The 13,168-nt window shown below is 34.3% G+C and overlaps 1 protein-coding gene across 2 annotated transcripts in view; it reads right to left on the bottom strand.

Annotated features, from left to right (window-relative positions):
* KIFAP3 (kinesin associated protein 3) overlaps positions 1 to 13,168 on the bottom strand; it is a 165,309-nt gene that overhangs the window by 126,199 nt on the left and 25,942 nt on the right. For both annotated transcript variants that reach the window (XM_049715585.1, XM_004269744.4), the window contains exons 3-5: positions 10,598 to 10,752; positions 7,334 to 7,389; positions 6,635 to 6,776 (exon numbers count right to left, since the gene is read on the bottom strand). In XM_049715585.1, coding sequence (XP_049571542.1) covers positions 6,635 to 6,776; positions 7,334 to 7,389; positions 10,598 to 10,752 — 353 coding nt within the window. The remainder of the gene's footprint in view (positions 1 to 6,634; positions 6,777 to 7,333; positions 7,390 to 10,597; positions 10,753 to 13,168) is intronic.

Raw genomic sequence — 13,168 nt, 5'->3', positions numbered from 1 at the left:
AGTAGCAGGATACAAAAGTAGTACACAGAAATGTCTTGCATTCCTATACTCTAAAAATGAAAAATCTGAAAGAGAAATGAAGGAAACACTCCCATTTACCATTGCAACAAAAAGAATAAAATACCTAGAAATAAACCTAGCTAAGGAGACAAAAGACCTGTATGCAGAAAACTATAAGACACTGATGAAAGAAATTAAAGATGATACAAACAGATGGAGAGATATACCCTGTTCTTGGGTTGGAAGAGTCAACACTGTGAAAAAGACTATACTACCCAAAGCAATCTACAGATTCAGTGCAATCCCTATCAAACTACCAATGGCATTTTTCACAGAACTAGAACAAAAAATTTCACAATTTGTATGGAAACACAAAAGACCCCGAATAGCCAAAGCAATCTTGAGAAAGAAAAACGGAGCTGGAGGAATCAGGCTCCTGGACTTCAGACTATACTACAAAGCTACAGTAATCAAGAGAGTATGGTACTGGCATAAAAACAGAAATATAGATCAATGGAACAGGATAGAAAGCCCAGAAATAAACCCACGCACATATGGTCACCTTATTTTTGATAAAGGAGGCAAGAATATACAATGGAGAAAAGACAGCCTCTTTGATAAGTGATGCTGGGAAAACTGGACAGCTACATGTAAAAGAATGAAATTAGAACATTCCCTAACACCATACACAAAAATAAACCCAAAATGGATTAAAGACCTAAATGCAAGGCCAGACACCATAAAAGTCGTAAAGGAAAACATAGGCAGAACACTCTATGACATAAATCACAGCAAGATCCTTTTTGACCCATCTCTGAGAGAAATGGAAATAAAAACAAAAATAAACAAATGGGACCTAAGGAAACTTCAAAGCTTTTTTTTGCACAGCAAAGGAAATCATAAACAAGACGAAAAGGCAACCCTCAGAATGGGAAAAAATATTTGCAAATGAAGCAACTGACAAAGGATTAATCTCTGAAATTTACAAGCAGCTTGTGCAGCTCAATATCAAAAACAACAAACAACCCAATCCAAAAATGGGCAGAAGACCTAAACAGACATTTCTCCAAAGAAGATCTACAGATTGCCAACAAACACATGAAAGAATGCTCAACATCACTAATCATTAGAGAAATGCAAATCAAAACTACAATGAGGTATCACCTCACACAAGTCAGAATGGACATCATCAAAAAATCTACAAACAATACATGCTGGAGAGGGTGTGGAAAAAAGGGAGCCCTCTTGCTCTTTTGGTGGGAATGTAAATTGATACAGCCGCTATGGAGAACAGTATGGAGGTTCCTTAAAAAACTAAAAATAGAACTATCATACAACCCAGCAATCCCACTACTGGGCATACACCCTGAGAAAACCATAATTCAAAAAGAGGCATGTACCACAATGTTCTTTTCAGCTCTATTTACAATAGCCAGGAGATGGAAGCAACCTAAGTGTTCATCGACAGATGAATGGATAAAGAAGATGTGACACATATATACAATGGAATATTACCCAGCCATAAGAAGAAACAAAATTGAGTTACTTGTAGTTAGGTGGATGGACCTAGAGTCTGTCATACAGAGTGAAGTAAATCAGAAAGAGAAAAAGAAATACTGTATGCTAACATATATGGAATCTAAAAAAAAAAAAAAAGAAAAAAAGTGGTTCTGAAGAACCTAGGGGCAGGACAGGAATAAAGATGCAGACGTAGAGAATGGACTTCAGGACATGGGGAGAGGGAAGGGTAAGGTGGGACCAAGTGAGAGAGTGGCATGGACATATATACACTACCAAATGTAAAATAGATAGCTAGTGGGAAGCAGCCACATAGCACAGGGAGATCAGCTCAGTGCTTTGTGACCACCTAGAGAGGTGGCATAGGGAGAGTGGGAGGGAGACGCAAGAGGGAGGAGATATGGGGATGTACGTATATGTATAGCTGATTCACTATGTTATAAAGCAGAAACTAACACACCATTGTAAAGCAATTATACTCCAATAAAGATGTTAACAAAAAAATAACTAAGTTGGAATAACTGGCTATACAATGTGGAAAAAAATAAAATTACATCTCTACCTGTCACTTTCAACAAAAATGAATTCCAGGGCCAAGGACTTTAGGAAGAGCAGAGTAAGGACCTGCAAAAATCCACTCTTCCATAAGCAAATATAATACTGGTAAATTTTTTCAAAATCAACTCTTTTAGAACTCTGGAAATTAGTTTTGCAAAAACTCAAGAAGTGTTTATTTAAGAAATATGGCTGACTTGGTAAGAACAGTGAGCTCTGTGGCATTTCAACTTGCCCTAATCCATCCCCTCTGTGCAAGTTTGTGGAAACTTTGAAAACCAACAGTATCACAACCATGATATCTGTGAAAAACAGTAGCCCAGCAACAGCTGGAGGAAGTAGAACAGTGTGGTGCTCCCCCAAATTCCCACTCCAGTGAACTGTCAATATCTTATCCATCAGGATACTTGCTGAAAAGCTCCATTCCCATGGTTTGGCTTTATTTGACCTGACTCAGAGATTGCTCTTACAAACAGCCGTAGACCCAGGGCATTTGCTGAAAACTACCAGCAGCAACACTGCAGCTATGTGCAGCAGCAGCCTAGCCAACTTGAGGTAACAAGAGGCTAACCAAAACACTTTAAAAGAAAAAACTGGGAAATGAGATATTCACTGGGTCTTTGAAAGACTCCAACACATTCCTGGGACTCCAGAAGGCCCGGCACACATGTAGGAATGTGCACATACCAGGGAAAGACCTAAAAGAGCCTAATCTCTCGTCTCTGGCCAACCTTGAGGCAATGTTCAAGCAGCAATTGAAGGCTAGGGCTTGTAAACTACTTCCTTGAGCACTGAAGACATCCTCCCACCCACATGTACACACCCACAGCCCCTCAGCAAAGGCTGGGAAACTCTGTGCCAGGCATTTAAAGAAATCTCTATCTAATCATTAGTTACCACTAAACTAACTGAGCAGAGGCTTCAGTGACTGCAGAGACAAAGAATACAGACTTTACAGTAATTAATTAATCCAGGAAACTTATTAAACAAATAAACAGCAAATAAAACAAGTCCGGAAAGGAGTGGAAATCTGATTTCCAGAGTTGCCCCAGTATTATTTCAACAACAAAAAATACAACACATGGCAAAGAAATAGGACAGTATATCCCATACTCAGAAAACACAGCATTCAATAGAAACTGTCCATGAGGAAGCTCACATTTTGAACTTATGAGACAAAGATTTTAAATTATGTGAAGTTACTGTAAATATATTTAAAGAACTAAAGGAAATGATGTCTAAACAATTAAAGGAAAATATGAGAAGGTATGAGAATTACGTCTCACCAAAGAGTATCAATAAGGAGATACAAATTATACAAAATGAACCAAATAGAAATTCTGAAGTTCCAAGTATGATTTCTGAAATGAAAAAGTCATTAGATGGTCCTAACAGCAGATGTGAATTAGAAAAAAAATCAACAAATGTAAAGGCAGGTTAATTAAGATTATCCAGTCTGAGGAACAGAAAGAAATAAATAGAGCTTCAAAGACCTATATGACATCAACAAGCTTACTAACACGGGGATCCCAAGGGGAAAGGATAGAGAGGAAGGAGCTAAATAAATATTTAACAAAATAATGGTCCAAACTTCCTAAACTTGATTAAAAACATTAATCTACATATCCAAGAAGCTCCACAAATTCCAAGCAAGATAAACTCAAAGATATGACCACCTAAACACATCATAAGTCAAACTGGCAAAAGCCAAAGGTAAAGCAAATGTTGAAAGTAGCAAGAGAAAATCAGTTCAACACGTACACATGGTCCTCAATAAGGTTAACAGGTAGTTTCACATCAGAAACCATGCAGACATGAAGCCAGTGGGATGACATATTCAAATTGTAAAAGAAAAAGACTGTCAACCAGTAATTCTATATCCAGCAAAACTACCCTTTAAACAGAAGAAAAGTTATTCCTAGGTAAACAAAAACTTAGAGAATTTGTTGCTAGTAGACCTTTTCTATGAGTGATACTAAAGGGATTCCATCAGGCTGAAATGCAAGGACACTAGAGAGTAACTTAAATCCAAACAGAGAAAAAAAGAGCACCGGTAAAGGTAACTCTATATATAAATATAAAAGACATTATAAACATATTTTTTATTGTATTATTTTCTTCTGATTTTCAAATGCATACATCAATAATTATATTACTTGCTGATAGGCTGATAATGTATGCAGATGTAATATGTATGAAATAATAGTATAAAGGTATGGGGTGGGAATAGAGGTATACTGAAGGGAAGTTTTTGTATATTGTTAAAATTATGTTGGCATTAACTTAAACTAGATTTTTAAAACTTAAGATGGTATCTGTAATCCTAGGGTAACCACTTAGAAAATAATTCAGGAAAACACAGTAAAGGAACAACGAAAGAATTAAAATGGTATACTAGACAATATTTCACACAAAAGAAGGCAGTAATGGAGAAACAGAAGAAAAAGATAAAAGACATACAGAAAACACGTGTTAGATGACAATCCTTTATAAGTAATTATGTTAATGGTAAATAGAATAAACACGCCAATCAAAAGGCAGATTATTTGAATGTATTAAAAAAATATGATCCAACTGTATGCATTCTACAACAGAAACACTTCAGATTCAAAGACACAAATAGGATGAAAGTAAAAGAATGGAAAAAGATATGTCACACACAAAAAAAGACAGACTGAAAAAAACTATTTCTAAGTACATAAAAGAAAAAGGATGTATAGTTGACCCTTGAACCACATGGGTCTGAACTGCACAGGCCCATTATACTTGAACATGGGTTTAAACTTATGTGTGCATAAGTGGACCCAGGCAGTTCAAACTCATGTTGTTTAAGGGTCAACTGTACAAGATCCGTGGTTGGTTGCATCCGCAGATGTAAGGATATGGAGGACTAACTATGGGACTTGAGCATCTGCAGATTTTGGTATCCTTGGCAGGCCTCAGAACCAATCCCCCATGGATATCAAGGGATGACTGTATATATAATACATATATATAAAAGAAAAAGGATGTATACTCATATGTAAATATACATATATTCACACGTATATATAAATTCAAACTTCACGGGGTAGGAATTCCAGAAGTCTAGTGACATGAGAAAAAGATCAAATTCATTAATCAGGCAAATACAACTTAAAACAAAGAGATATTGTTTATTACCAACAATGCAGTGGCAAAAATGTTTAAGTTTTATAGCCTTCATATTCCATTGGTCTGGAGAGACAGTGGTACAACCACTTTGGAGGACAATTCAGAAATATCCCTAAGAAATTATGACCTGCATTTCTGTATGACCTTTGTTTCTGTGTACACACACTTAAAAAACCCTTGCCTGTGTATATAAGATATGAACAAAGATGTTCACTAAAGTTCCCTACTGAAAACTTTGGAAACAACCAAATGACCATCAAAAGGGGAATGGCTAAAGAATATGCATAACTTCATAAAATACAATAATCAAAAGTAGTTCAAAACTAATTACATTGTATGTATCTATATGCATATAATCTTGAACCATTACTACATGGAGAAAAAATTACCAAGTAAGAGGTGTGATATAATTAACATAAAAATTCATATAAGGTAATTCTCTATTCTTTAATACAGGGAAAAAACCTATATATATATGTATAAATATATGGAAAAGATCTGGAAGAATGCACTCCAAACTTCTAACAGATTATAGACTAATGGTCAAAGGGGGTTTTATCTGTAATACTCTAATTCTTTAAAAAGAATATATTAATATATGAGTTGTATAATTTAGAAAATACTTAAAATGTACAAATTTCCTAACTGGAATATTGGTAATATCCTATGACTCTCTGGAAAGATGTCTGGATATATTTTCCATGCTACAAAGTGTTGATATGATTTCCATCACATTCCTTCACATGTGATGGAAATCATATCATAACAATATCTTCCATATTTTATTTTTGGCAAAAGTGTAATCAGAAAATCATAATAATTCTATAGTGGTATTCTACAGTGGTATTACTGAGAAAAAAGGTTTTAAGAGCATTATATCTCCGTTTTCTTTTATTACCCAGCACTTCTAATGAAAAGAAAGCAAATACTTGGTATCAAAATCAATCTAAATGAAATTTAAAAGATTACTATTTTTGGCTGTGCTATTAAAAGAAAACGAATATTGGAACTGTGATTTAATAAAAGCATATACATACATGTGCAAATGTCAAAAGTCTGATACTGTATCCTAAATGAAAGAATAAAAAGTCTTCCAGAATAGAAGAAAAAATAAAAAGTCTTCCAGAATAGAAGAAAGAAAAGATTCAGTACCATTAATGCTTTACTTTTCTGGTTTAAATTATTAGTGAGTCCTCCAGAGAATATTTAAATGTTATGCCCACATGTTAAGAAATTTGAGTAAGAAGGAAAGTAATAAAGAGCTGGAAAATAAGTGCATTCCTAAGCTTGATATAATAATTTTGGCTTACCCCTCTATGATAATAAATTTAAAAATCATATTTCACAATAATAATTCTACTTTAAATATTTATAGATAAGTCTATAAATTCAAGTCTATAAATTCTACCATTCAATAGTAGTTCTTCCAAGTTATCAGGATTTCGAGCAAGCTGTAGGATCAAAGCAGAACCCCGAACCTTGTCAGGAATATCTTCATATAATAACTCAATGTACTCATCCATGTCATTAATGTTAGCAACTTCATCAATCTGAAACAAAGGAAGAGGAAGGAAGTACTCTAAAAGAATAATGCTCAACAGAGCCAATGTCAAAGGAATGGTATTTTGTGATCAATAAACTGCCCTTGATAGTAAGAGACAAGTTTTCAAAGGACTACAGTTGCCATCCTTTTGTAGAGGGGGAAATTAGACCTTTGGGTGATAGGACTCCTGAGTGAAAGTAGTCATAAACCATATGATAAAATGGGATGTACATAAACTCTAAAACTGGCCTATTTATATTGATAAAGTATCTTAAATGTAATTCAAAATAGTATCTACCATAATAAATTAAACATACTTTAAAACATAGTAGAATAAGAATATTTAAAACATTTCACAACTTAGTTATCAAAATAAATTATGTCTAAAAGACACATCCAATAATTTTTGCCTTTATTAAATACTGATTTTCTACCTTTTTCAGGTAGTTTAAGTTCAACCATTTTTTTAAATTCCACATTTGTTTAATGTGATTGTATGAATTATTGATGGTAAAAAGCAATACCTTAGAGTCAATTCTCTATTAGATAAAAATACAGTCTTACCTCCATTCCTTCAAAAGGAGGTGGATCTTTAGGCTTGCTTGATTTTTCTTTTTTTTCTGTAAAAAGATTTTTTTCTTATGAGAAAAGCAATGTTTTTAGGTTTCTGGGTAATTTTTATTTTCAGCAGCTGAGTTTAATTCTAGCTAAGTTGGGGATCTTCAAATGGGTAATTTATGAAATAACCGTTTTTCCAATGTATAAAAAATGTTCATCTATAATGCATTTGTTCTAATAAGGATATCACGGACAGTATAATAAAATCTATAAATAATCTCCAAGTTATGTCAGGTAGCAATTTAAACTTCCTCTTTGGCTAACATTTTAGGTATGCAAATAGCCAGACTTGCCAACAAGAAGCAAAATACTCCATTTTGAGTTTTCTTTCTTTTCCTAATTCACATTTAAGAATAGGAAAATCAATAAGGCAAAGAAAAACTCATGAGTTGAGTAATATAAAAACTAAAATAAAAATTAACAAAGGAAAAGGAAAAGAAATAACTTGGGTAAAGTTAAAAAGCTAAAATACAGTTGCTGATTTTTTAAACAAAATTAGGATCATAAATTAAAAGGCAAATGTTTAATATTTGTGTTAATTTAATCCTCACTTGTTCCCAAATGAATTAAAGAGGTATTCAAAGGTGTTGAACACAACTTTGAGTCATTTTTTATGTTGAATTATTTGATTCATAGCAGAACTTCATTTTGTAAAAAAAATTATCAAAAATGCTTCACTGCTCTGATCTGCGTCAAAAACCTAAGCAATGAATGTACATTAAAATAAGTTCAAGGGCTTCCCTGGTGGCGCAGTGGTTGAGAGTCCGCCTGCCGATGCAGGGGACGTGGGTTCGTGCCCCGGTCCGGGAGGATCCCACGTGCCATGGAGCGGCTGGGCCCGTGAGCCGTGGCCGCTGAGCCTGCGCGTCCGGAGCCTGTGCTCCGCGACGGGAGAGGCCACAACAGTGAGAGGCCCGCGTACCGCAAAAAAAAAAAAAAAAAAAAAGTTCAAGTAGTATCAAATTTTTGATTCTATAATTAGAAAATGTTTTACTTATAATAGGAATTAGCCCTGACTGTTTTCAGAGGAAGGTAGCCGTTATGGACAAAGTTATGTTTTCTTTTGTTTTTTTTTTAAAGTGGTTATTATTTTTTTAATTAATTTATTTTTGCTGTGTTGCGTCTTCGTTTCTGTGTGAGGGCTTTCTCTAATTGTGGCAAGCGGGGGCCACTCTTCATCGCGGTGTGCGGGCCTCTGACTATCGCAGCCTCTCTTATTGCAGAGCACAGGCTCCAGACGCGCAGGCTCAGTGGTTATGGCTCACGGGCCCAGTTGCTCTGCGGCATGTGGGATCCTCCCAGACCTGGGTTCGAACCCGTGTCCCCTGCATTAGCAGGCAGATTCTCAACCACTGCGCCACCAGGGAAGCCCAAAGTTATGTTTTCTTAACAGCTAGATTTTTCCTCAAACAGATAATTTACTATGACAGTGATTTTAATTAAGCAAAGAAAAAAAAGTACTTATGGTAAAGAATCACATAATCAAATAACTATTATTGTTTTATTTCAACCACTTTTAGGCCTAGGTTTCTGGTTTTGTAATAGTGAATATCAAGTAAAAAAGAAAGAAAATGGAATCGTTTTTAAAAATAAGTGTACAGGGCTTCACTGGTGGCACAGTGGTTGAGAGTCCGCCTGCCGATGCAGGGGACAAGGGTTCGTGCCCCGGTCCGGGAAGATCCCACATGCCGCGGAGCGGTTGGGCCTGTGAGCCATGGCCGCTGAGCCTGCGCATCTGGAGCCTGTGCTCCGCAACGGGAGAGGCCACAACAGTGAGTGGCCCGCGTACCGCAGAAAAATAAAAAATAAGTGTACATATACTATAGTATAGCATTTCATGTATGCCTCCAAACATTAATATCCATATAGAGAAACATATTGATTTGAATTAATTTATCTACTTATGATAATATGAAAATTTCCTCATATTCCTCTAATTTCTGGGGAAGGAGGTAAGAAGACTGATTTACTCTGAAAACTCAGTGAAAGGGTTTTCATTTGTTTAAAGGTATTTTATTACAAATGCCCTCGGAATTATATTAATTTAGCATTAGGAAAGATCAATTTTAACTATATTGTACAATCTACAATAAGTACACACACATCTTAAAGGAGCAAAGAATTTATTTTTCTCACTTACTTATTGAAGCTATCTCTCATCATTTAGTAACACTGTTAACAGGAATATTGTATCAAAAAATAGTTAATAAAATTTTTGATAATATTTTCCTTATAGCACTTATTATTAATAATAGGGATACACTGAGTGCCAGCTATGTAGTTGGAAACAATCAAATTCAAAATGTTCATTTTTGCTTTTAAATAAATTCACAGCTATAGTATGTTAGATACTATATACAGTGCCAATTAATAAAAGTATATATTAGGCACAAGGCATTTTATTTGCTGTGGATGGAGAGAGAAGACTGGTTAATCTGAAAAAAGTCCAAATGAATTTTCTCTTTCATTTTTCTATTTAATACAATCAAAACTTAAGTATAAGTTATTTCAAGGGTACCATATTTTAGAATTCACCAATGATAAAAGAGAGATACATGTAAACTTAATAAATACTATGAAATGGAATAACTAACCACTGAATAATCTGAGATGATTTTCCATTCAAATGTCTGTACTCCCGTTTTGTTTTGGGTTTGGATTATTCGAAAATGTCTTCTATAAATAATCAACTGCTTAGCTCTAATATTTTAATGGCTTGGTTCTTTTATGAGGTAATTAAAGATAGAAGAATGGTAACAACAAAGACGTTTAGGAATGAAAAGGTAATGTTTTCCTAACAAAGATTCACAAAACTTATGCATATGACATATATTTTAACATTTAAATAAGAAATCCAAATTATCCATTAAATGTCAATAAAAAATTTAGAAAATATAAATCTAGTTGCTGGGGTAGAGAAAACAGGTTTTCTGCTCCCAATTTTCTCCTTTTATTATTCTAGAATCAATATGGTATTTGCTTTTTTATTCTTTATTTCAGCACATGTGTACACACACAGTATGAAACAGATCATTTTGGAAGCATCTAACATAAAGCCTGGCATGTAGGAAACTAGTATGTTTCTTTATTATTTCATTCACTTACTTAGAGCACTGGCAAAAGAAAACTCACCATTCAAATATCAAAAGTACAAACTATAGTCAAACAACTCTGTTTTTACATTAAAAAGTTAGGAATTCTTCTGCTTACCTTTTCCTGACACTGAATCACGGCGGTTCTGGAGATAGTACAACAGCTGTTCTACCTCATTTAGCTTTGAGGGATGAATGAGTTTACATTCTTCAACCACCTTTCGTGCCAGGGAAGTTATGTCTGTGTTGGCATTGAGACTCTTAAGACGAATGCTGCAGGCATATCAGAATTTTCCAACTCAGGTATTATTAAAATAAGTGATAACTCAAACAATACTTCTTTTAAATAATTTACAAAACATTTAAATGTACCTAACATAGTCTCTTTTAGTAAAATATAATAAAGTATTAGATATAATTAGGCTTAGAAAAAAATGCAAAGCAATGATTTTCCTTGAGCTGGACAAGTAAGGTAACAAAAGGAATGGTAAAATCTACATCTGACTCTTCTAGGCAGGATAGCATATCCAGAGAGCTTGTTTTTAAAGTCTTTCTGATATCACATAAAGTTTTTAATTATTATTAGATGTGAAAATCCATACTGCCAAAAATAAATCATTTTCTTGACCATATGCACAGTCATTTTCTTTTCAGTTAGGGGCAAGACACAATATTAATATATTCGGATTCGGTTGTTCTGATGGAAATTATATAGAAGACAACAAGAAAAAAAAGTAGGATGCATTTTAAGATCTATATGAGTAATGCTGAGGAACAAATAAATATAGTTATAACTGTTAGTACATTAAAAAGAAAGACAAAACAGGTTCTCCCTCCTTTTTAATTTAATCCAGGAGATTCACTGGAAGGTCAATAAGAAAAGGTTGTTCAAAATCTGGAAACAACTACCAATTTACGTGGATTCATGGCACCAAAGAAAGCTATAAGGACATAAAATTAGGTTCAGGGTGAAGATTCAAACTGGTGGCAAAAGATTCTTGCAAAGCAGATGCATTCATGCAAAGCTTAGATTCAAAAAGAGAAACATAAGAAAGTAGCCACTATGTTGAAATACTTCTTAGTGAAGATGGCCAATTTTTGGAGACACTCAAGGTATTAGAGGCAACAGGGACAGAGACCTCAGAAAAATGTCCTGCACTTAGCATCTGTGAAATCATTATTCAGATACAGATGATCTCTCCTGAAACAAGTCTAGTAAAGTGATTTGAATACTGTTCACAGCTTTACAGTCATCCTCGAATCTGGTCCTCTTGGGATCTATAAGCTACCTAATAGCCTTTAATAAATTCCTTTTATGCTTGAATTTTCTAAAGTGGCTTCTAATGTCTGTAACAAGAACCCTAGCAATACTCTGTCCCTTTCTTTTAATTTTTCTCTAATTTATTTGGCTGTTTAAGTTCCTACCTTTTAAATCTTTTAAACTGTTTAATATTTTTGTATAACTTTAGCTGCCCATCAGAAAGCAGAGATATAAAGAAAAGTCTGTTCAGAGAAAAACTCTCAAAAGACATCTCCACGTTTAATTTTAACAAGGAACTGGGAAATCTTGAGTTTCCATAAATCTGATTGAGAAGAAGCACAAAAGAAACTCTATAAACATGTATTTTTGAAATTTTCCTACTAGTTTTTTTAGAGCAGTTTTAGGTTTACAGAAAATCTGTGCTGAAAGTACAGAGTTTCCATATATGTCCCCACTACCCTCCCCCAGTACAGTTTCTTCTATTATTACCATCTTGTGATAGTGTGGTAACTTTGTCACAATTGATGAATCACTATTGATATATTATTAACTAAAGTCTAAGTATACATTGGGGTTCACTCTTTGTATTGTATAGTTCTGTGCACTTGGACAAATGCATAATTTCATGTATCCACCATTAAAGTAGCATACAAAATAGTTTTGCTACCCTAAGAATGCCCTGTGCTCCACATATTCTCCCCTCCCACCCCCGAACTCCTGACAACTTCTAATCTATTTTTACTTTAGTTTTGCCTTTTCTAGATGGTCATACAGTTGGAATCATACAGTATATAGCTTTTCCAGTCTGGCTTTTCATTTAGCAATATTCATTTAGGTTCCTCTGTGTCTTTTCACAGCTTGATGGTTGATTTCTTTTTAGTGCTGAATAGCACTTGACTATATGGATGCAGCACAGTTTGTTTACCCATCTGCCTACTGAAGGATATCTTGGTTACTTACAATTGTTGACAGTTATAAATAAAGCTGCTATAAACATTCATGTGTAGGTTTCTGTGTGGAAATACATTTTCAGCTCATTTGGGTTAATATCTAGGAGCACAACTGTTGGATCATATGGTAAGTGTATGTTTAGCTTTGTAAGAAACTGCCAAAATGACTTCCAAAGTAGCTGTACCATTTTGTATTTCCACCAGCAATGAATGAGTTCCTGTTGCTCTACATCCTCACCAGCATCTGGTGCTATCAGTGTTTTAGACTTTACACATTTTAATAGGTGTGCAGTAGTATCTTGATTTAATAAAGCAGATTTTTTCTATCTTTTTTTAGATTTATTTTCTACCAATATATATATTAGCAATCTGATTCATCCAAGTAACAGAAAGATTCTCTTCTGTTAGTGTGTACATCTCTCTCCTAAATCCTTCCCTTGTTAAAAGAGACAAAGAAAAAATATGTAAGACTAGAATT

This window comes from Orcinus orca, chromosome 1 (assembly GCF_937001465.1).
Source record: "Orcinus orca chromosome 1, mOrcOrc1.1, whole genome shotgun sequence".
NCBI classification, from domain to species: Eukaryota; Metazoa; Chordata; class Mammalia; order Artiodactyla; family Delphinidae; genus Orcinus; species Orcinus orca.
This window is presented reverse-complemented; position numbering and strand designations above follow the sequence as displayed.